Here is a 24,787-nt window from a genome sequence, read left to right as displayed (position 1 = left end):
TATTTCTTCACAAAATGTGTTACGGAATATGATATTTGAGTTGTAAAATGGTGGTTCATTGTCATTAATGGAGAATAATACTAGAATTGTTTACAGATCTTTTCGATTTTTTTGTCTGTTCAGTCAGTATTCTTTCAGGTTGATCCCTAAAAGTCCTTTGCATGATCTGACTTGATTAAGTCTCACACCAAGCTATCTGCAAATGCATTTTCCCCTCTACTAGTTTTAATTGCATAACATATCTTCTGCACATTTTTTCTTTCTTTTCTTTCTTGTTGTTTTTCAATGTTCAAATCAATGGTGTGATTCTTCATAGACAGTTAATTCAGAAATCATTTCTGTATTAGTAACTGTTATTTCTTGTCTGTTAAGACTGTTAATTTACTTATTCATTTTTGCTTGTGATATTATTGCTGCTCCTTGTGACTATTGCCAGGTCTTTTCTCAAAGAAAATTTGCATGATACATAAGAATAAAGGTTTTGCATAATAAATGGGCCTCTGTCCTCTTGAATTTCTTGATCCTAGGCTAGCCCTCCAACAACTACATTTGGACTGAAGTCACTAAGTTTTAAAGTATGTGTTGATTTAATTTGGATTCCAAGAGTTCTTTGGAGAATTTCTCTATCTCCTTATCCTCTGCAGGAGTCCTAAGTGCATGAAGTGCAATTATCTTCATGGCGATCTTCTTTATATAATATGCCAAGAAAAATGAGGTGATGTATGTAATGATTTAACTTGCTACATTTGGCCATGTGTTAAAATCAATTCTTCCAACTCCTTTACTTGTTCTCCATGGAAATCCTGTAAGCTATACTTCCATTTATATTTTGTAGTTTTAATCATAGTAAGAACGTCAATAATAGTATGTCACCTCATTGGTCATTTGATAAGGATCTCATATTTAAAGTATCACAAATTAAATTAATATTTATAAACTATGTAAAAACCATGTGTTACTTATCCTTCTCTATCCCCCTTTCTAGCTCTCTGCTCCATCATTACAGAAGTGAAAGGAGGACAACACAGGATGGAGTACAATTATATATTTTTCCCTGTTTAATTGATTGGCCAAAAAAACACCCCCCAATGGCCAGTCTACTGGCAATGGGACTCTTCTCCTATCTAGGTGTAGCCATAATGGCTTTTGTTTTCTTTGAATGGCTCAGCTTGCCTCATTGAGCCTCTGGACACTGTGGCTTGCTCTTCCGGGGCAGGAGGCCCGGGGAGCATGCCGGGAGGCAGACGGCTTCCTGTGTGGGGAGTCATGGGGCTGGCTGAGGGGAGGTGTTAGCTCCAGAACCTGGTCTACCCTAGGGGGAGGAGCCAACTCAGGAACCAATCGGCCCTGGTCATTTGGGCGGAGCTTGATGATGTCAGAAACCCTATAAGAGGGGAGAGGACAGCTTGAAGATTCTTCCTCTCTTTCCTTTTCCGGTTGGAGCCAGAGGCAGTTACAACGACCGTTACAGAGGCAGTTACGACCGTTACATCGTCAGTTTCAGTTGCAGCTTCAGTTTCAGAAACAGACACAGCTGAGGCAGGAGCTGCCAGCAGCAGAGCTGATCTACGGGAGGAAGCTGAACAAAGACTTCAGTCCAGTGGGTAATCTTATTACCATCAAGGGGGAAACATGATTTTGCTTTACGCAATCATGTTTCTCTGTAGCCTCCTGGTTACTCTTTCAAGGCGTACCTATTGGGCCTGGAAGATTATGACCAACATATCAAAATGGGGCTTCTGGTTCATGGGTTGGTTACTATGGAGCCTAAATAAATGTTTTGATTCTTCTGCCTTCTACTTTGAGAGTTTCTTCTATCCGGCGATTCCGAACCTTTCAGACATGTTTATGATCTTCTTTGAGATTATAAACTCGGCCCTCCTGATACATTTGGCGTCACGAACAGGATCGCTAGGTATAAGATCTCTATTTAGAAGCAGAACAATTCCAGAGGAAGAGATAAATATCCCAGGATGGGAGGATCCATTTTATTCCTCCCTAGCAAAAGAATTGGCTAAAAAAGCTGGACCCTGTGAAAACTGGGAACCAAGGCTACGGAGAGGAGATCCTAGGGATTTAGAAAAGTGTTTACGAGAAGTTGGGATTCAGTCAGGGGCATCACTATCTAGGCAAAGCTGGATAGTGTTATCAGCCTACCGGCTAGTATACGAAAGATTGAGATTAAGTGAAAGACATGGGGGCACTCCTACCCCACAGGAAGAAGGGAAATCTCAGATAGCAGAAGACCAAACTGACTCAAATGAGAACTTTTCTATTAATGTGGCTAAGAGCAACAGGAGACCAAAAAAGCCCAGAGTGCATTTCAACCCAGCCCAGAAAGAGCCGGCTGAGGCACAAAACACTACTGGGGTTCAGGATGTGCCTCACACAGAGAATAGGAGATGGTTAAATGATCAGACAAGGGCTCGACCCATACAAAGGAGGAAGACAGAAACCCGAGGTGAAGATTCAGTTACAAGGGAAATTCAGGAAGATTTCTCACCGCAAGAGGTCACAGATATTTTGAGTAGATTCAGCCAAAGAATAGGAGAACCATTGATATCTTGGATGGTAAGACTCAGTGATCAAGGGGCCGGTGGAATATCAGTAGATGGGACAGACTGCATGAGATTCATAGGTATCAGCCATGATCCTCTAGTTCAACAAGCTTTTAGGGAACATCATCAGCAAGGAGATGGTGATAGCAAGACTACTCTGTTGGCATTAGCCGCTGTGGGATGCAATAAGAAATATGATACTGATTCTATGTGGCCCACTGAGCACAGACCCTGGTATTCACTTAGAGATTGTATCATGAGACTAAAGGAGGAGGTAATGAAGACTGCCATTATGATAGGAACTGCAGACAAATATTACAATGATCCAATGGGACTGTCTCATAGGAATTTAATAATTAGGACAGCTCCCCCTGCTTATAAACAACTAATTTTGAATTTATTACTTGGAGAAGTAGGGAGCCGTCTTACAACAGTGATAAATAAGATTTTACAGTTATATGACTTAGGTGACTGGGGAAGGGATAGATCTCCTCAAGAGAGAAGGGTGAATAACCAGCAAACTTGGCGCCAAAGGAGAGTAACAAGGAAAGAAATGTTTACTACTTTATTGAGAGCAGGGGTAGGTTTTGAAATGATAGATGGAATTCCAACCAATGAATTATACAGAATGTATAGAGGACTTGATAACACGAGAAATAGGGAAATAAGAACTGCTCCTGCAAGCCTACAAGCCACTCAGACTGAAGGTGACCTTGTGTGATTAACGGATGAAAACTTGTACATTTGGGGAAAGGCTGGGAGGACAATCTTAGTCTATATCTAGGGTGGGATCCTCTTGGCTTCCTCATTATGTTCCTTTTGAAAAGAAACATTTCCCACCTGAGTTTGGCTCTGATGTTGGATCTTTGCATAATTGAAATCTCAACCAAACTTGAGATGATTTTATTTGAAGAATTATAGTCTATACTTGTCTATTCTTTTTGTCCTTTGTTTTGGCTAACCTTGTTGCTAGTTTTGTTTCCTTCAGGCTTAAGCACCCTGCACTTTCCGGTGACTGCCTAAGCATGTAGCATTCTTGGAATTCCTGCCAGCTCGTTAAAGAAATGACCTCTGGAATGGGACTTTTTGGGGGCAGGGCCATCTCTACATCCAATTTCAGCATGAAGAAGCTATGGAAAATGAGACCTTCACCCCTCACCCCAAGATTTTGAGCCCCAATCGTTCAAGGGGGGGGGGGGAAATGATGATAGTGTTCTGTTTACTTATTTTGTGTTATCCTTGCTGTGTTGTTTTATTGTTATGATATTATTGATCCTATGTAATGGATACAAGGATTTAGGGGTGGACATTTGAATTATTAATAATTATTTTGGGGATGATTGATTGAAGAGATTATCTTGCTGGGACCTAGGGGTGGATCGCATTTGAATCGTTAAACCAATGTTTAGGAATGTCACCAAATGATATGTTTTGCTTTATAATGAATGATATGTTTTAGTTTCCTTTGTAATTGAATCACAATGTATGTTCTAGGATACATGGCTGATTAGATTATGTATCCTATAACAAGGGGTGGAATGTAGCCATAATGGCTTTTGTTTTCTTTGAATGGCTCAGCTTGCCTCATTGAGCCTCTGGACACTGTGGCTTGCTCTTCCGGGGCAGGAGGCCCGGGGAGCATGCCGGGAGGCAGACGGCTTCCTGTGTGGGGAGTCATGGGGCTGGCTGAGGGGAGGTGTTAGCTCCAGAACCTGGTCTACCCTAGGGGGAGGAGCCAACTCAGGAACCAATCGGCCCTGGTCATTTGGGCGGAGCTTGATGATGTCAGAAACCCTATAAGAGGGGAGAGGACAGCTTGAAGATTCTTCCTCTCTTTCCTTTTCCGGTTGGAGCCAGAGGCAGTTACAACGACCGTTACAGAGGCAGTTACGACCGTTACATCGTCAGTTTCAGTTGCAGCTTCAGTTTCAGAAACAGACACAGCTGAGGCAGGAGCTGCCAGCAGCAGAGCTGATCTACGGGAGGAAGCTGAACAAAGACTTCAGTCCAGTGGGTAATCTTATTACCATCAAGGGGGAAACATGATTTTGCTTTACGCAATCATGTTTCTCTGTAGCCTCCTGGTTACTCTTTCAAGGCGTACCTATTGGGCCTGGAAGATTATGACCAACATATCAAAATGGGGCTTCTGGTTCATGGGTTGGTTACTGTGGAGCCTAAATAAATGTTTTGATTCTTCTGCCTTCTACTTTGAGAGTTTCTTCTATCCGGCGATTCCGAACCTTTCAGACATGTTTATGATCTTCTTTGAGATTATAAACTCGGCCCTCCTGATACACTAGGCTGGTTCATGCACAGCAGAGAGAAGGTTTTGTGGGTCCACACTTTCCAGAATGGTAGAATTGCCAAAGCATGTGCTCTGATGACATGGCCTTTCAGAACCTGGATTCATCTCTTCTCCACCATAAGATATTAGAGTAGAGTTTTTCTGTGACTGATTATAAAAGTACAGGGAAAGGGGAGACCTGACTCATCTCTTAACTCTCAAGACTTTCCTACCTTGCCCCTCCCCCAGAGGTTTATGGATAACCCCTCCATTTTTCAGCCTCTTTGTATGTGTTGTCTGCCCTTGTTAGAATGTAAGCTCAGTGAGGGCAAGTTTTTTGCCTGTATTTGTATTCCCAGAGTTAGCACAATGCCTGGCATGCAGTAAATTTAATAAATTTTTTATCTAAGCTGATATAATTTGATATCTTTAAGGGGCTTTGAGAAAACCGGGCTGTCTAGAACAGAAGGTGAATACTGGGCAAAAGAGGATGACAGAATGGGATGGGCCCATATTGCAAGAGGATTTTAAAAGGACAGGCAGAAGAATCTAGACCAGATATGAGAAGGAAATAGGAAGTCTGACTATAGAGGTCTGATATTATGAAAGCACAAGATGGAATGGTGGAAGCTATGGTCGAATTCCAGGTATGGATTAAAAAGGACTGGACTATGGTAGTAGCAACAGAAATAGAGAAGAAATGGGGTGAATCTAAGAGATAGCTTAAAGGAAGAAATAGCAGGGCTTGGTGGAGGTCATATAAAGGATAAAGGAGAGGGGAAAATTACCTGGCTCCATGATTTCTCAACTGAGATACTAAAAGAGTTATGATACACTCAAATGGAAGGGATGGTTAAGAAGCAAAGCAGATAACTAAGGCTGGAGTTTGGAGGGGATGAAAAAATTTGAGTACAGCTTTGCACATGCTAAGATTCAATTCTAGTTGGGTAGCTAGGTTCTCATGTCCCATCAAGTCAATAGGAAATACAACGAAGAGCTAAAAAAAGCTCGAGCCTATATATTGGCAGATACTGTAACTTGAATGCAGCTTTTACAGCTTCCCTCTTCTTATAATGAAGGGATTTCACTGGGCAAGGGCAATGAAACATTTAAAATCTCCCTCATCATTCAGTGAATCTCCCCAATTTAAATTATCCCAGCTTCACAACACTGCAGCACCGAGCACATATTAGCCAGCAGTCACTGGGCACACCAAAGCTCCCATTCCCTCAGGCTCATGCCTGCATTTCCTTTTTGATCTCTGCAAATTGAATGCAAATCCTTTCTGCCACCTAATGCTTGAACACCTCAAAGTTTCTTTATTAACGCGCCATCTTTTTCAAGCATCTTAAATTACACCTGTAGATAAGTTTTAACCCCCATATTTTAACCACAGGTGCAGCTATGATAATTGAGAACCCACGATTGGAGGGGAAGTAAGGAGGGGTCGAGAGGGGGGGAGAGAGAGAGAGAGAGAGAGAGAGAGAGAGAGAGAGAGAGAAGAAAAAAGGGAGACAGAGCAGAGAGCAAGCTTCAATCAAATAATGAGGTCTGTAGTGCACAGAATTTTGATAGGTTCCACATTTTTTCTCTCCAGGACCTTATTATACTCAAAGTGGAAAACTATAACTAAAGAAGCCTAAAGGGCATAGTCTACTCCCTGCTCCGATCACCACAAAAACTAATAGAAAATAATAATTCAGGAGCTTTCTATTTCTGTACTTAAACATCCTACAGCTTTCCTAAGTCAAAACAGGATGCTAAATTTGAAATTGTTCAATTCTGAGATTTTCCACCTGGCCAGAAAAATCAGCCTGGCAGTAGGGTAAGTCTGATTATACAGAATCCCATCTGTCCTCATTAATCTGGGTAACGATGTGTACAGCCACAGTCAGATACCACTGGAAAAGACAGTGTTGAAGGCTTCAGTGGCATACAATAGCAGGCTTTGACACTACTGTACACTGAAACCTTCTTTGATCTTTAAGGTCTACTTCAGACCTGGTGACAGCCTGAGGTCTAAACATATCCACCCAGGCAAGTCATTAGCTAGTTTCTGTGTGTGAGTGACTAGGTTTCTACAATGCAAAAGCTCACTTCCATCTCAAAATGCATAATGGATATATGGTGAATGCTCTTTGGCTCCTTCCTCTGTTTCTCCTTAGCCCTTAAAAATTAACCTCTTCCCCCCAAAATCATTTGCAATTTGGAATAGATTTCTTAATATTTAAGAAAACAAAAAATTTTCTTCATATACCTCATACCTTTATTGCTAGTGCTCAATGTGATCTTTGGAAATAATACATGCAAAGCATTTTGCAAACCTTCCTTTAGAAATATAAAGTATTATTATTACATCATAGTGTAGTATAGTATAGCACAACACAGCACAGTATAATAATTATGATGCTATAATGATAATAATTATTAATAATAATAATATCCACTCGGCTAAAACCAAAATTCTACGCAAGCATTTATGACCTGAACATTATTAGCCTGTTTGCAAATAAATTTGCCACAGGCTTCCACTGGGAGAAAAAAGTCCCAGGAGAGCTCTATGCTCCACTCTGTCTTACACTTTTCTCAGGAGCAAGCAAGTTATTTCTAATGCACATTTAACACCAGCCTGTAGTAGGCAACAATAGGGTGAGCCATCTGATTTTCAAGAAGAGCAGGCATTGCCAGAAAATAAGGATCCCTCCCAGTTCCAAAAGGCTGAAATATCGGGTCAAAACAAATAAGATGAAATTGAAGAGACAAAGGTAGCCACATACTTCTGTTCAAGAAACCTGGTAATTTTTTGTAAGCAATTTGTACAAAAGAGACCCTGATTTTAATGGGCTGCCAGCTCAGTGAGTCGAATGAATGCCACAGCAACCAAAAAAGTTAATGTGAGCTTCAAATATGTGAAAATTATAACATCTCCTATATTCTGTGATAATCCTAATATGCTCTACTCTAGTTCTAGGCAACCCATTTTAGGAAGGAAATTGGCCAGCTAGAGGATGACTAGAATGGTTATATGATGTAAAATCATGCTATAGGAGGAAGAGTTGTGACTCCTTTGGGTCAGGCTTCTGATCCCACTGCTGAATTGAAACTATTCTCTCCAAGGTTACCAGTGCCCTCACTTGCTAAACCCGGGGGCCTTTTCCTGGTCCTGATTGACCACTTTGAATATTTTGACACAACAGCAATTGACCATCCTTTCTCCTCCCTGAGTCTCTTAGAACATAAATCTAGAACTTGAAGAAGTATTAGAGGAGATCTAGTCTAATCTCTTCATTTTCTATATGAGGCTACCAAGGATAAGGAAAATTAAATGACTTGCCCAACACCAAACCAGTAGTTTTGATGCTGCTCTTTCCTGGTTCTCACTTATCTAAGCAAACCTCTTCAGCCTCTCTCATTAGATGCTCAACCATATGTTACTCCTGTGTTGGTGTACCACAGGACTCTGTCCTATGCCCTCTTCTCTTTTGTGTCTATACTCTATGGATATCATGACATCAGGTCCTGTGGGTTCAATTTTCATCTCTGTGCAGATGATCAATATACCTATCCTTCATCTTAATCTGTGATTTCCAGGTCCACATCACCAATTGCCTACTGTACACTTGCACCCAAATGTCCCATACATATCTCACACTCATTGTGTTTGAAACAGAATTCATTATCTTTGCTCCTAAACCCATCCCTCTTCCTAAATTTCCTATTTCTATTAAGGACCCCAGCATCCTTCCAGTCATGCACTCAGGATCATAAGTTTGGAGTCATCTCCCTATCTTTACTCTCACTTCAAATGAACAATCAGTCAACTTTTATTAAGTACCAACTATGTTCCAGGCAGCTAGGTGGTTCAGTGAATAGAGAGCTTAGCCTAGAGGCAGGAAGACCTGAGTTCAAAGCTGGACTCAGAAAATTACTGGCTGTGTGACCTTGGGGCAAGTCGCTTAGCCTTTGTTTGCCTTAATTCACTGGAGAAAGAAATGGCAAACCACTCTAGCATCTTTGTCAAGAAAACTCCATATGGAGTCATGAAGAGTCAGATATGACTGAATGACCCAACAACAACAATGTTGCAGGCACTGTGTTAGCACTGGATCTATTTTGCACAAACAATCCATTGCTAAGACTTGTCATGTCTATTTTCAGAACATCTCTCATATCTGACCCCCTGTCTCCACTTACAGAATCTCTAGTTTAGCTCTTAATCATCTCTTACCTGGACTATTGCAACAGACTACTAAGAGGCCTAGCTTCATCCTGTCTCACCCTTCTACAGTTCAAAGTTGTCAAGTTGTCAAGGCCATAACACTCTTGAGGGTGGCCTGAACCAGACTAAAATATAATTGGGAAATATTTAACAAAAAAACCCAACAACAATGAAACATAACATTACATTTTAAAACTAAGTCAACATGTGGCCTGCAGGGATCCTTACGTACAGAACAAAGGCCCCCATTTCTATTTGAGTTTGACATGACTACTCTAGTCTATTCTCCACAGACCTACAAATTTATGTTCCCAAAGTACAGGTTTACTTCCCTACTAAAGAAGCTTCATTGGCTCCCTATTGTTCTTAAAATAATAAATAAGGGCTTTAAAGGCCCTCTCTTATGTTCCTGCTGCACTGGCCTATTTGTTATTCCCCACATTCAACATTCCATCTCCTATTTCTGTGCCTTCTCCCTGGTTTTCCCCATGCCTAGAATGTTCTTCTGCCTTATTTCAACCTCTTAGAATCCTTAGCTCCCTTCAAGGCTCAACTGGAGTATCACCTCTAGTAATAGGTCTTTCCTGATCCCTCCCTCCACAGATAATATTATCCTTGCACTTACAATTTTACTTTTTCTTATTTTATATTTACTTTTCTTTGTACATATCTCCCCAGTAGAATGTAAGCTTCTTGATGGTAGGGATGATTTCCTTTTTGTTTCTGTTTTTCCAACAGCTAGCACAGTGCCTAGAACATAATAGGTGCTGAGTAAATGCTTATTGAAATGAACTGAGGTTAAGGCAGCTAGAAATAGCTACTCAGGAGAAGAGAAGATGAAAGGATTTTTCAAATATTGGAAGGGTTGTCACAGAGAGGAAGAATTGGACTGATTCTTCTTGACTGTAGAGAGCAGAACTAGGACAATAGATGGAAGTTTCAGAGGGGCAGAGATGTGTAATTAAGTGTAATGAAGTAAGACTGACCCAGGCCAGTCCTTTGATCATGGAAAGACATTGCCTTCCTAGTTTCAATCCAAGTGACCATATGGACATGGAGTCAGTTTCAAGCCACAGTGACACTGGGATTAATATTGTGCATTGATGGAGTGTTCTAATTGACTTTGGAGCTAGAAAAACTGATTACTTGGATCATTCAGCCACTACATTGCATGGATACAAATGGAGAAACCCATTATTTCATTACCCTTTCCTTTGCAGCTTTTGCAAAGAAGCAAGACTGCTTGGAGTTGCCTTCAAGAACCAAGTTGAGGAAGGGGCAGATGAGGTAATTGTCTCATTTCTCAGTCAAGTACAGCAGCTGTGAACACATGGCCACTTCTCTCTCTTTATATTTATTCTTTCATCTCAGGAGGATGTGTATTTCAAGATGGAAGTGGCTAGGCAACCTTGGGAGAGTTCCTACTGTAGGTTGGAGTTGAATGGTGGCAGTAGCAGTGGCCTTGGGAATGGTACTCACCAATGGCAGTGAAAACAGCTGTAATAGGAAAGAAGAGGTAGGTGAGGATGGTGGCAATTTCAAGATGTGTGACCCCTCAAAATTGAGATGTGTCTACTATAGACTCTAGAAAGTCATTGATCCTTGGAGAACAGTAGAGAGTTACTCCAAAGTTGAACCTCTTCATGAAGATTCAACAAAGGGAGAAAAGAATTTCCCATTTTTACACCTTATATGTGAATCCTCTTTAGATTCTTTATTAGTATTTTCTTGTCATCTGAACCATAGATATTTCATTAAGCCCTAACCAACTTTTACCTGAGTATGGGGCTTAACCTGAGAATTACCTTCATCTGAATGAGTCATCTTGGCCTATAGTGACCTTTACCTTTTTCAGTCCCTGTGGGACCAGCTGAATAGAAGGTCAAATGAAATATATTTATAACATGTGGGAGCCCTGCCCTCAGTATTTGTTATAAACAGGCAATCATCCCACTTGTAAATCCAACTCCATATGCACAAAGAGATTTAAAGTGGAGAACTTTACATGAAATCCAGTTATATTTACCTGCATACACAGAAAGCAGTGGTAATCAACCTTTGAGGAGACAGCTCATTAATTCAAATGTAAGTTCAAATCATAATGTTAATAGAGGTGCTCCATAAGAGAAGGCATTAAAGCTCTCCAGAAATCCCATGGGATGCCCTGGAAGGTGATAAAGTTCCCACTAGTGAAGGTCTTCAGAAAAAGGGCTGGATTGGATATTTTTTAAAAAGATTATCTTCCACTCCTCTCTGATCTTATGAATCTATCCAACTGGATCTCCCCACCCAGATATCTCACCAGCCCCACCAACTCAACACACCCAAAACCAAAGTCATTACCTTCAATGAGTCACATATGGCTCTGTCATACCCACAGCATAGTGGATCACAACTAGGAGGAACTTGATGTTTGATAAATTAAAAATCTCCTGGCCTAGAATCCTTCTCCATAACTTACAGACTCCTTCAGATCTCCTTAATGGCAGTATAATAAGAGACAAATAAATGATGAGTTCTTTTTGCAGACTGCACAGCTTTTCTCTTTAAAATAACCATTAACCACATATACATGTGCACACACACGCACACAGATGCATACACACGTGTTGCACAAGCATGCACACACACACACACACACACATGACTTTATCTTTTGAAATTGGTTTAGGTTAATTTCCCACCACTTTTTTTTCTTCTAATTTGGTTAAGATGTGAGTACACTGACATGTTATATGAACAAATCCAGGGTCTTCTCTTCCTGAAGTTATTCCTCTTACTTAGTTTGGATCACTTTTTATGGGGCAGGATCTACATTTGAGTGCAGACTGTCAGTATGAAATAAGAACTAGTGAGCTGAGTGAGCCTCAGGCAAAGTTCTTCTAAAGTACAATTTTTAATATTTATAGCAGCTCTTTTTGTGGAAGCAAAGAATTGGAAATTGAGGGGATGTCCAGCAATTGGGGAATGGCTGAACAAGTTGTAGCATATGGCTGTGATGGAATACTATCGAACTGTAAGAAATGACGAACAGGATGCTTTCAGAAAACCTAGAAAGACTTACATGAACTGATCCAAAGTGAAGTGAACATAACCAGGAGAACACTGTACACAGTGACAACAAGATTGTACGATGATCAACTGTGCAATAATCTAAGACAATTCTGAAGGACTCTTGATGAAAAATGATATTCACCTCTGGAGAAATAACTGATGAAGTCCGAATGCAGATCAAAGTATACTTTTAAAAAATTTTTAAAAGTTTTCTTGGGCTTTTTTTGTCTGTTCTCTTTCACAACATGACTAATATAGAAATATGTTTTGCATGATGACACATGTATAAGCTATATCAAATTGCTTGCCATCTCAGGGAGGGAGGGAGAGAATTTGGAACTCAAAATTTTAAAAAGAAAGTGTTTAAAAATTTACATGTAACTGGAAAAAGATAAAAGTTTCATTTTTAACTTGCCTAACCCACCTCCCTTTCAGTACCTTCTACTTCCTAGCATGCTTCCCCTGTCAACAAGTAATCCATAGTGCCACTCTTCCCTCTGGACCTTCCATTTACTCACCAAATAGTATTCTTTAGACTTCTCTCCCCCACAAAGTGGCCCAGTCTCCAAAGAAGTATTTCCCTCTCTCCTTCCATCAAGACTCATCCCCTGTAATTGAATATTATTGCAATAAGAAATTATAAATGTGAAGAATTCAGAAAAGAATGGGAAGACATGAATTGATACAGATTGAAATTCATAGAATCAAGAAAACAATTTGCAAAATAGCTGCATTTGCCCCTCTCTGACCCTGGAGCCACCTAAACCCCATTGGGGAAGCCAAATAGGAACAGCCACCAACAAGGGTACCTCTTCTCCTTCCATTCCCTTTGCCCCTCTCCCAAAGAGTGACACCTATGCTGACTCTGAATAAACTGGACTTTACCCATCCTTTAGGAGAAGGAAGATGATTAGGTCTTGCCACCTGCCTTGACACTTCATTCTAAAGTCCTCTGGACCTTAGCACTGTCATCCATATCATCACCTGTAACTGTGGGAGTTCCACAGGGCTCTGTCCTGGACCCTCTTCTCTTCTCCCTTTATACTATTTCATTTGGTGATCACTTCCGCTTCCATGGTTTTAATTATCACACACACACACACGCATATATATGTATGTATATACATACACATATATACACACATACATATGTGTGTATATGTTATATAGGCTATATCCTTATATAGATGTAGACTTGTTCTATGATTGGAAAAGAAGTGGGCTATGCACATCTTAAGATCAGTGGCTAGCAAGTTAACAGTTCATGTGCTTCATTCATATCCATATGATGGCAATAGAGGTAGAGGAAGACCCCTTAGGTTAGAAGTGTCAAACTGGATGCAGCCAAAATGCATTAAAATGTCTGCAGAAAATGTTTAACATAGTAAAGAAAAATACAATGAAATATAGATAATGTTAATTTACGATTTTCTAAGTCAATATGTAACCCTCAGGAATCACTTTCTATTTGAGTTTGGCACCATCACCAATGATCATGGGTTGGACATTCACAGCCTTTATTGAAGGAAAAGGATGATCCATATAAAGCGAGAATGATGAGTTATAATCTGCCAGGTTGGAGGGAGTAAAATACCTTGATTCATGATATTCCAAAGCCATCTATATAAGAAAGAGCTCTTTCTGAAAAATCAGATAGATTACAGAGCTGGACTGGAAAAGAGCTGGCCTCTGAGACTTGTCAGAGGAATCTAGAAGCAAAGAATCTGTTAAATTTAAGGAATAATAAAGTCACATAATAGTTACAGCTAGAAGGGAACACATGCTCCAAGATAATCTATTTCAAGAGTTCTCAGTCTGGGCTTCATGAAAATTTTTTAGTAGTTTAATAACTTCATTACAACATAGTTGATTTCCTTTATAATCTTAAACATTTTATTTTATGCTATTAGAAATAATTAAGAAGGAGTCCGTAGTCTTCACCAGACCACCAAAGGGGTCCGTGACACCCACAAAAAAGATTAAGAACCTTTTATCTTTTCTAACCCCCTCATTTTATGTACAAGAAAATTGTCTCCTAAGCTGAACTCTGGATCAATTTGTGAATGAGATAGTGAAACAAAATCAGGATAATAGGAAGGTTATGTGCATAAACTAAGGCAGCTAGGCGGCACCATGATTAGAGTGTTGGCCCTGAGGTCAGGAAGACCCATCATCCTGAGATCAAATCTGGCCTTGGATACTCACTAGCTGTATGACCCTGGTGAAATCACTTCACCCAGTTTGCCTCATTTCCTCATCTGTAAAATGAGCTAGAAAAAGAAATGGCAAATCACTCTAGTATCTTTTCCAAGAAAACCCCAAATGGGCTCATGGATAGTTGGATACAACTAAATTTCATATGCACATAAACAGATGACTGTACAACCACACCTATTCAATGCTGATTAATGAAGTCATGTCAACCTAGAGATAAACATCCAGTAAGAAGCAATCTAGCTTCCAATTTCATCAATTGACTGAAACTGCTCTCTCCAAAGTTACCAAAGACTTTTTAATTGACAAATCTAATGGCCTTTTCTCAATCCTCATTATTTTTGAATTCTCTGCAACTTTTACAACTGTCATTAATCTCTTCTTTGGGTATTCTTTTCTCTCTAGGTTTTCTTGACATTGTTCTCTTCTGATTCTATTCCTACCTGTTGGACTGTTCTTTCACAGTCTCCTTTGCTAGAACTTCATCTAAGTCACTCTCACTAAGTGTGGATACCCACAATGGTATGTCCTGGGCCAACTTCTTTTCTTCTTCTATGTTATCCAGCTTGGTGATCTCACTACCTCCCATAGGTCTACTTATCCTCTCTATGCAAATGATGGCTAGGTCCATATATATACATATATAGGTTAACCTCTATCCTAAGCTATATTCTGACACCCCAACTACCTCTTGACCATCTGGGATAGTCCCATAAACATCTCAATCTCAAAATGTTCAAAATAGAATTCATTTTCTTTCACACAGTTCCTCTATTCCTCATTGCTGCTGAGAGCACCATTTTTCTTCCAGTCACTCAAGCTAGAAATCTGGTTGTTCTCCTCAACTCCTTACTTACATTCACCCCATGTATCCAATCTATTGCCAACCCTTGTCACTTTTGCCTTCACAACACCTCTTATATGCCCCCTTCTCTGTACTCCCACAGCTGCTATGCAATGCAGGGCTTCATCACTTCATGTCTTCACTATTGTAATAACATGATCTCTCCACACTCAAATACATCTTCTTAATTACCAAAGTGATTTTCCTACAGGACGAGTGTTTCCATGTCGCCTTCCACCTGCCCAGTGTACTCCAGCACCTCCCTATTACCTCCAGGATCAATATAAAATCTTCTATTGTACATTTAAAGTCCTTCATAACCTGGCCCCCTTCCTACTTTTCTAGTTGTCTTACTCTTTATTCCCCTCTACATACTCAATGACTTAACCACACTGGACTTCTTGCTGTTCCTTTAACAAGACACTCTGTCCTGATTCCATTTTGTTGTTGTTGTTCATTTGTTTTCAGTTGTGTCTGACTCTTCCTTGGGGTTTTCTTGACAAAGAAACTAGAGTGGTTTGCCATTTCCTTCTCTTGCTCATTTTACAGGTGAGCAACTGAGGCAAACTGGGTTAAGTGAGTTGCCCAGGGTCCCATAACTAGGAAGTTTCTGAGGTCAGATTTGAACTCAGGAAAAGAGTCTCCCTGACTCTAGGCCCAGCACACAATCCACTGTGCTATCTAGTTGCCCAGATTCCATTTTTTTGTTGTTGTTGAGTTATTTAAGTCATGTCCAACTCTTTGCAACCTCATTTGGGGTTTTCTTAGCAAAGATACTGAAGTGATCTGTCATTCTCTTCTCCAGCTCATTTTAGACATGAGGAAACTGAGGTGAACAGAGTTAAGTGACTTGCCCAGGGTCACACAGCTAATAAGCATCTGAGGTTGGATTTAAACTCACAAAGATGAGTTTTCTGACTCCAGGCCCAGCACTCTGTGCAATCTAGCTGCCTGCCCTGATTCCATACCTTTTTTGCTAAAATAGAAGTTTGTTGAATTGATTTGAATTATAGTCCAATTTCTTTCTCTTCCCTCAGGGTGAATATCTACAACCCATAAACTCAGGCTCCTAGACTCTAAAAGAGAGAAGACACTGTAGAGATAATCAGGTCCATTTCCTTCATTTGACAAATGAGAACTGAGTCCTGGAAAGATGAAGTGATTTGACAATCATACAGCAAGTTAGTTACAATCCTCATTCACTATTCTTACTGTTATGCCCAGATCTTTCATTTATCCCTAGTTCTGTGGTGGTTGGCAAATGTTAAGGCTAACTGGGCTGCTTGTGAAAGTTAATTACTTCAAGTCCTAAAACCCACTTTGAATTCCACAGAATAAATGCAATGAAGGAAAATTAACCATATTATTGCTAAGTAACAGAATGGATTATATTAACAAAGAATTAGTCACCTAAGTGTTATATCAATGTATTTATTCTGGTAAATTTAGATAATTCAAGTGTAGTCATAGACTGAATAAGGAAGTTGCACCTTTATCTCTCTCAGTTTGTTACTTATCAAGTTCTTTATTTTTAAATGTACTCATCCATGTCATAAATTTAGCTCTCCACATTTATAGCTCCAAGCTTCTAACATCAGGTCTTCCCTGATGCAACCATCGGGCCAATATCTTATTTTATTGTGAAATATGAACAAATTTTGTTAAATAAATATATAGAAAATTCTCCAAATCAAAGAATGGTCAGAGTCAGAAGAGACTTCATTGGCCAGTTAGTTCATTCGTGTCCCAACAATGGAAAGTGAGATAAAAGACCATCCTACAGAAATGAGTAACAACCTTGGACTTATTCCCAGAGTTCACACACATATACATTTAACACATAACACATACACATACACATTCACCCACACACACACACACACAACACAGAATTTGGTATCAGAAGGTCCAGGATCCAGTTTTAGCTCTGTTGCTTACTAAAATGTGTGATCCTGGGCTAGTCCCTTAATATCACTGAATCTCAGTTTGCTTACCCATCAAATTCTGCCTTCCTCAGGGGTTATTTTTTAAAATGCTTAGCACTTTGTAATAGTTGAATTATTACTTCCGTACTTTAATGAGTTTGTGGTCTGGTGGATATAGTCATTCTCTCCAATGGCACAGATTGAAACTGATCCACACCTCATTCCATATGATTCTTGTCCACATCCTCTCATAAATCTTCCATGGAAGATCTAGAGATTTCCTCTAAGTCTTTTAATGCTCACTGGATACTATGCAGTACCCCAGCTGCCCGGCTGTCTTCCCTCACTCTCCCTACATGACCAGGCTGGATAGCCACTTTTTAAGCATGGTATGATTATTTAAGCATAGTGATTCCTTTTAACTATGTGTTGAACTAGATGGCTGCTGAGATCTCTTCTAATTCTTAAATTCTGTGATGCTGTGATGTCCCAGAGCTCACAGCCTTATAGCATCATCAGGAAAATATTGGTGCTAAAAAAGTGGGATTTTGTGTCAAAGATCATGTTGTGATCACTGACATTGCCAATGCCCATGAAGTAAATCAAAGTAAAATTATTATCATGTCTAATGGCATGAAATTAACTCAATTTAACAAACATCTACTTATCACGAACCATGAATAAATCACTGTGTTGGGTACTGAGAATAAAGGGAGAAAGAAACCCAGACCCTGCCCTAAAGGAATTTACATTATTCTGAGCTGGAAGTAGAGGGCAGAGAATGCAATATATACGCAAATAAATACAGAATAAGGGAATATGATGAGGGAGAGACCAATAATATATAAAAGGATGAATGGAGAGTTCACCTAAATGTCATTTGAACTAAGCCTTGAAATGAAACAAGAATGCTAAACAGAGATGAGAGAACTGTGCTTTCAAGGCATGGGGGATTGCTTATGCAAATACAAAGAAGGAGATAGAGTATCAAGTTCAGAGAGCAGCTGTTAGTCCTGGAAAACCATATTGGCTAAAACATAGAGTTTATAAAGGAAAGCAGTATTTTTTAAAAGGCTTGAAAAGTAGGTGGGAGCCAGATTAAGGAGGACTTTAAATTCCTGGTTAAGGAGACTGAATGTTATCCTATAGGCAATAGAGAGATACAAAAGGTAGTCTATTAGGCAAGTAGCAGGTCAGACTGGTACCTTGGAAAGATTGTTTTGGCAGCTGTGTGGCAAATGGATTGGAGAGGAAGAAACAAAAGGCAAAGAGAGCAATCAGGAGGATATTCTTGCAATCTAGATAAGAGCTGATGAGAGTCTGATATAGGGTTATAGTTGTGTGAGTGGATACAAGGGGACAGATGTGAAATTTATCTGTAGGCTTCAGTGGATGGCAAGCTCGATACCAAGTCAATAATGTGATACGGCAGCCAAGAAAACTAATGTGATTTTTGACGAAATTAAAAGAGGGATAAAGTCTAGGATTAGGGACCAGTCATCCCACAGTACTCTGCCCTTATCAGAACATAGCATTAGTATTGTATCCAGTCCCAGGTGCTATTTCTTAGAAAGAGCACGGATAAACTGGTGACTATCCAGAAGAGACAACAAGTACGATAAAGGACCTCAAGATCATGCCATTTGAAGATGGTTTGCAAGATCTGGGAATATTTAACCTGGAGAAAAAAATACTGAAGCAGGGCATGATAGCTGTCTTCCAATATTTGGAAAGCTATCACATGGAAAAGCAATAGACTTGTTTTGTTTGACAAAAATAAAAATTAAATTAAATTTAACAAGAGAAAAATAAATAGAAGTTGTGTAGTGAGGGGCCGAAGGGGGGGGGGTGATTAGGACACATACATAATCAATTCATTCTACCCACATCACTCCTCCCAGACCAGTTGATATAATCACAGAAAGCGAGGGGCACCTAGCAAAACCAATGAGGTGTTAAGATCTTTTTTTTTAATTTTTCTTTAGCATTTAATCTTTTTTTGTAAAAACATCCACTCAAGTATTTCTTAAGACATCTTTTCAAACAATATGGCACATTTCCTTAAATATAAAAATGAATTTAAAATGATTTAATTTTATTATTACAATATGTATTCTACTTTCACGAGAAAATGGTTTGGCCTTTCTCCTTTGGTATTTGGTAGACATTTCTACCTAAAATTTATTCTGACCACATTTTACCACAATGTGATAACTCAAATTAAGATACGGTCATAACCACACCAAGCAGCATGTCATGTGCTCTATATCATGATGCTCCTCAGAGTGGCATTTAAATAGCTTATGCTCTTTATATGAGAAGCTGAATCCCATTAAGCCTTTTCTTCACCTTTCCATCTACTGTATTCTAGAACCGAGAATATGGCCTGGCTCTGTGCACAAATGAATTTAATTTTGCTTTTGTTGAATCATTTCAGTCATATCTGACTCTTCATGACCCCATTTGGGGTTTTCTTGGCAGAGATCCTGTAGTGGTTTGCCATTTCCTTCTCTAGCCATCTCCTTTTCTGTTTTACAGATAAGGAAACTGAGGCCAACAGGGTGAAATGACTTGCCCAGTCACAGAGCTCATAAGTGTTTGAGGCCAAATCTGAACTCAGGTCCCCCTGAGTCTAGGACTGGCACTCTATTCACTGTACCACCTAGCTACCCCAAGGAGTTTAACAACATGTCTCTAATTGCCAGTATGCATTAGAAAAATATGAAAGGCTGGCTTACACTTAAATTATCCTGATTGCAAATATTTCAAATATCACATCGAGTTTTGCCTCTAGTATGTACATGTGTCTAATTTGACATATATGAACATGACATTTTTTTCTTTCTTCTTTAGGAATCAGATTCTCCCTACTCCTCCTCTTCCTTCTCCTCTTCTTTCTCCTTCTCCTCCTCTTCCTCTTGTCGAGCATGGTTTCTTGTGCTTAGCTGTAATTCAATTTGATTGATGGAAGTTTCATTGTCTACCCCACCAAGATGTTTTCTGGTTCCTCCATTAGAGGTGAAGGATAGGTCATCCCATCCCCTTCTCTGGAGCTAATGATTGAAGGCCCAGCTCTTCAACCTTGATCCCATTAAGCTGGCCTTGTAGCATCACTCTCACCAGCAGCAGGGTCTCCTCCTCCTTGCAGAGCTCCTGCAGCCTGCTCGACTAAGCTTCCCTCTCTCAGGCCACGCCATGGGGACCCCATCTGACCACAGTGAGGTCTTATGTGGGAGGGACAGAAGATCTTAAACACAATACAAAGAAGTGTATCACTCCGTTATCTCTTTATAAGGAGGTAAGTTCTTGAAATTAAATTTGATGGAACTAAGCAATTTTCCACTGACTGACCAAAGATCAGTCATATCCCTACTGGCCCTTAAAAGGCAAGTTTACCAGCACTTGGAGGTCAGTCAGGACAGTTCTGAGGAGGGTGATCCCTGACAAACTGAAGAGTCACCTATGGAGAAAGGGCCCAACTTATGAGAGGGTATTGATCTTTGACTTCCTCTTATCAGGAGCTTCTGAACCCTTCCTGGAGCAAGAAAGAAAGAATCAAAACAGAACATGCCCTTGAGGAGTATGACCCCTGTAGTAAGGAAGAGCAAGAAAGAAAGAATCAAGGCAGGACATGGCCTTACGGTGCATGACTCCCATAGTAAAGAGGAGAGACAGCTAGAGATTCAAGAGACAATTAGCTCTGAAATCTGGGAACCAAGAAGCAGAAAGGAGCAAGCCCCAGAGCCCAGCTGAACATCCTGACCAGCAGACACAATGCACCCTGTGGGAAGTATAAGGACAGTATGGGAAGACAAAGGAAGTCAGAGCCCTGCAACGCCAGAGGCATGAGTTTTATGGGCCACATGGGATCCCCACATTTGTGCTTCCCTACTAAGGAATTCTAATTGTATGCTTACTTAGGGAGACAGCAAAATGGATAAATCCTTAGGCCTAGAGTCAGGAAGACCTGAATTCAAACCCGGCCCCAGACACTTACTAGCTGTAGGAACCTGGACAAGCCACTTCACCTCTGTTTACCTTACTTTCCTCAATTATAAAATAGGAGCAACCACAGCATCTACCTCTCAGGGTTGTGGAAGACCAAATGAGATGACATTCATATAAGCTCTTAGGACAGTGCTATATAAATGCTTTTCCCTCTCTTCATATTATCAATTTATATATTTGTGGGTTTATATTTGAGTCCCAAACTTACGGGACAAATGTTTCTCAGTTACAGTCCTTAGTATGCCATCTCAGGAAATACCTCTACTTTGAGCTAATGGTGTTTACTACATAACTATTAAAGGGAAAAAAACTATTAAAGTGGAGGCTCATGGGCTATAATTTTAGAAGCGCAGACCCACAGAGTACATTAAATACTGGGTAGTAGTCACCTCACCATCTCAAGGACCCAACTCACCAGTGTGAGTGTGAGATAGGGAGTTACCCAGATAGGTTACAAGAAGTAAATTTAAGAAAGATTTTTAAAAATTCATCATAATTAGAAATTCAAAAGGAGAGTAAGTGAGCTTCCTTGAAATGTAATGGATCCCCCCTTACTGGAGTTTTTTTGCAAAAATGTTGGATGACCATTTATTGGGTCTATTATAGAATGAACTAATGTTAAGGTATAGGTTAAATTATATGGTTGCTTCTAATTCTAAAATGTTGAAATGACTTTACAAAGTGAGCAAACAGAAGTTTAAAAAGAGTAAAGTGAAGGATGACTATGACCAGGTGACCAAGAGAATACTGGTGCCATCAAGAGACAGGAAAGTTTGGAAAAATCCAGTTTCAAGGAGAAGACAATAAGATACATTTTAGATACATTAAGGTTCAAACACCTATGGACATCTATGAAATCTCCAGCAGTCAATTTGAAATGCATAACTTGAGTTCCAGAGAAATGGAGGCTGACACATAGATATTGATTCATCTATGTGGAAATTATATTTGAGCCAATTGGAGCAGAGGAGATCACTAAGGAAGAAAGTGTAGAGAAGGAAGAAAAGGGGATACAAGACAATCCTAGTGGACTTCTGTTCTAAAGGGCAGGACATGGATGATGAAAGGAGAGCAGAAGTAACAGTCATATAGGTAGGATACCTATGAGAAAGCAGCATCATTGCATCCAGAAAAGAGAATATTCCAGAAGACTGTGTGGTAGATAACATCAAAACCCCAAGAAAGGTCAAGAAGGATAAAAACTCAGAATATGTCATCAGATTTTATTTAAGAGATTATTGACAACCTTAACAAGAGTGTCAGTGGGGTAGTGTGGTCACAAGGGATTGAAAAATGAATTGGTACTGAAGAAGTTAAGGCAATGAATATAGACAGTTCTGTCTAGGAGATTATCGATGCAAACTAAGAGAGATATAGGACAATACCTTGAGAGGATGACAATGTTAAATGAACATTTTTTAAAAGATATATACTTAAGTATGTTTGCGGGCAACAGGGAAAGAGCCATTAGATGGGGAAAGATTGGTTATAAGAAAGGGGAAAGAAACTATTGATAAGGCAAGGTTTGGAGGAAATGGGAGGAGACATGGATTGACAACATGACAACTTTGCACTGGCAAATAAAGGGGCCATCTGTTCCTCAGAAAAAGGAGTAAGGGGCAGACAAAGAGGAAAGTTAGAGGAGTTTTAGAGTATGGAATAGGGATTCATCACAGTGAATGTCATTGTGTCAGCAAAGTAAGTGTTAAGAAAATCTGCTGAGAGATGGAAGTTTAGGAGAAGTATTGAGGGCATGCAGAAAGTAGAAAAGATTTGGAACAGCAACTGAGGGACATGAAACAGGGGATCCATTAAAGAAAAATCAAAAATATGTCCATGTAGCAGTGAGGTCCCAGTTTAGATAAGATAATGTGAATATATAATGATCCACTCTTTACAGTGGTCCTCTGGTGACTTTCGGCAGATAAGGCTGGTGATGGAGGTGCTCCAGGGTTGAAGACTTGAGAAATAAATGGCAAGAGACAAGTGGAGAAACATTGGTTAAAGGTGGAGAGCAAAGTATAGGTAAATTAGTTAACCATATGGTCAACTTGGTAAATAGAAGTGAGACCAGAAAAAGGATGATAGATGGGGAGAATGGAGAGCATTGAAACGACTGGAGGTTGTCATGAAGACAAAAAAACAAGTTTAGTATTATAAAGACAAACATCTTAGAAATAGTTAAGAAATGACCAACCATGATTCCAGAGGACTAATGATAAAGCACGTTACCCACCTCCTGACAGGAAGGTGATGGACTACGGGTGTAAAATGAAACATTTTTTGGACATGACCAACGAGGAAATTTGTTTTCCTCAACTATCATTATCTGGTACTTCAGTAGTTTTTTTCCAATGTGGGGGTGGGAGGTGAGAGAGAGAGAAAATAGATTTTGGTTTGTTGAAAAAGTTAAATCTTATTTTTTAAATCGGGAAAAAACAAATAGGTTAGGAGGAATGAAGCAGAGGAAGAGATGACAAGACAAGAGATCATGATCAAAAGTATAAAATAGGTACAGTTATATGTAATGGTGAGATCTAAACCTCATGAAATCTCTAAAAGTGTTTATGAATTCACAGAATCAAAGAAAATCAAAGTTGGAAGGGTCTTAGAATTATCTAGTCCAACTTGTACTCAAATAATAATCTTCTCTACAACATTCCTCAACAATTGGTCATCTAGCCTCTACTGGAAGACTTCCAGTGAATGAAAATACAACTACCTCCCAAGGCAGCCCATCCTACTCTTGGATAGCTCTAATTGTTAGGAAGCCTTTCCTTTTATGGAACTGAAATCTGCCTTCTTATAACTTTCACTCACTGTTCCTTGTTCTGCTCCCTGGAGCCAAGCAGAATAAGTGGAATCACTTTACTGGAAGACAGCTTTGCAAGTACTTGAGGTTGTCATGTTCACCCCTCCAACTCTTCTTTTCTCCAGACTAATTATTGCTTGGATCTTCATATACCATGGCATCTTGCCCTTTAGCAATCCTGGTTACCAATCTTTGAATTCATTAGGAATATGATCAGTCTCTCTATGCACGAAAGAGTGAATCTGTTGTAAAGAAAGATGATAACCATAGCCTCTTCCACCCCAGCACCCACACATACATGCACACACATATTCATGTATGCATAGTACAGAAATACATACACAGTGAGTGTTATCATATTCCAGGCATTGCTAAGACCACACTAGTAACAAGGACCCAGTGTGTGGCCAGGTTCATCTGTTAGCTTCCATGGCAGTCCTACTTGGAACAGAGCATACCAAGGTAGGAGCTAAATATACAGAAGATATAGCCAGTGGTGAAAACAGGAGGCATATGCCAAATCAAAGAACAATTGCAAATAAACTCAGCATAATGCAGGCCAAAGTAAACTATTTCCATTCCAACCACTGGAGAAAGGTGGAGTGGAGCCAGGGTCTGCCCCATTGTTCTTAAGCCAAGGTCAGGATGATTAAAGTGAATAATCAGGAGAATATGCCAGACCTTAAGCAGAGCCAACCAGAAGGTTCCCCTAAGGTCGGAAGTATTTGAGAAATGTCACCAGGAGGCTGTTATGAAAAGATTCTCTCATATCTATATAGCATTTTAAGGACTGCAAAGCAATCTTTCTTTTCACAATAATGCTATTAAGTCAGTAGTGACAAATTATTACCCTTATTTCATAGGTA

The 24,787-nt window shown here is 39.7% G+C and overlaps 1 protein-coding gene across 1 annotated transcript; it reads left to right on the top strand.

Annotated features, from left to right (window-relative positions):
* Positions 1-1,374: 1,374 nt before the first annotated feature.
* LOC118828231 lies at positions 1,375-4,766 on the top strand. The gene is made up of 2 exons (XM_036734703.1): positions 1,375-3,275; positions 3,472-4,766. Exons 1-2 carry the CDS (start codon positions 1,633-1,635, stop codon positions 3,587-3,589), a joined length of 1,761 nt encoding a protein of 586 aa, XP_036590598.1. The 5' UTR covers positions 1,375-1,632; the 3' UTR covers positions 3,590-4,766.
* Positions 4,767-24,787: the final 20,021 nt, after the last annotated feature.

This window comes from Trichosurus vulpecula, chromosome 8 (genome assembly GCF_011100635.1).
Source record: "Trichosurus vulpecula isolate mTriVul1 chromosome 8, mTriVul1.pri, whole genome shotgun sequence".
NCBI lineage: Eukaryota > Metazoa > Chordata > Mammalia > Diprotodontia > Phalangeridae > Trichosurus > Trichosurus vulpecula.
This window is presented reverse-complemented; position numbering and strand designations above follow the sequence as displayed.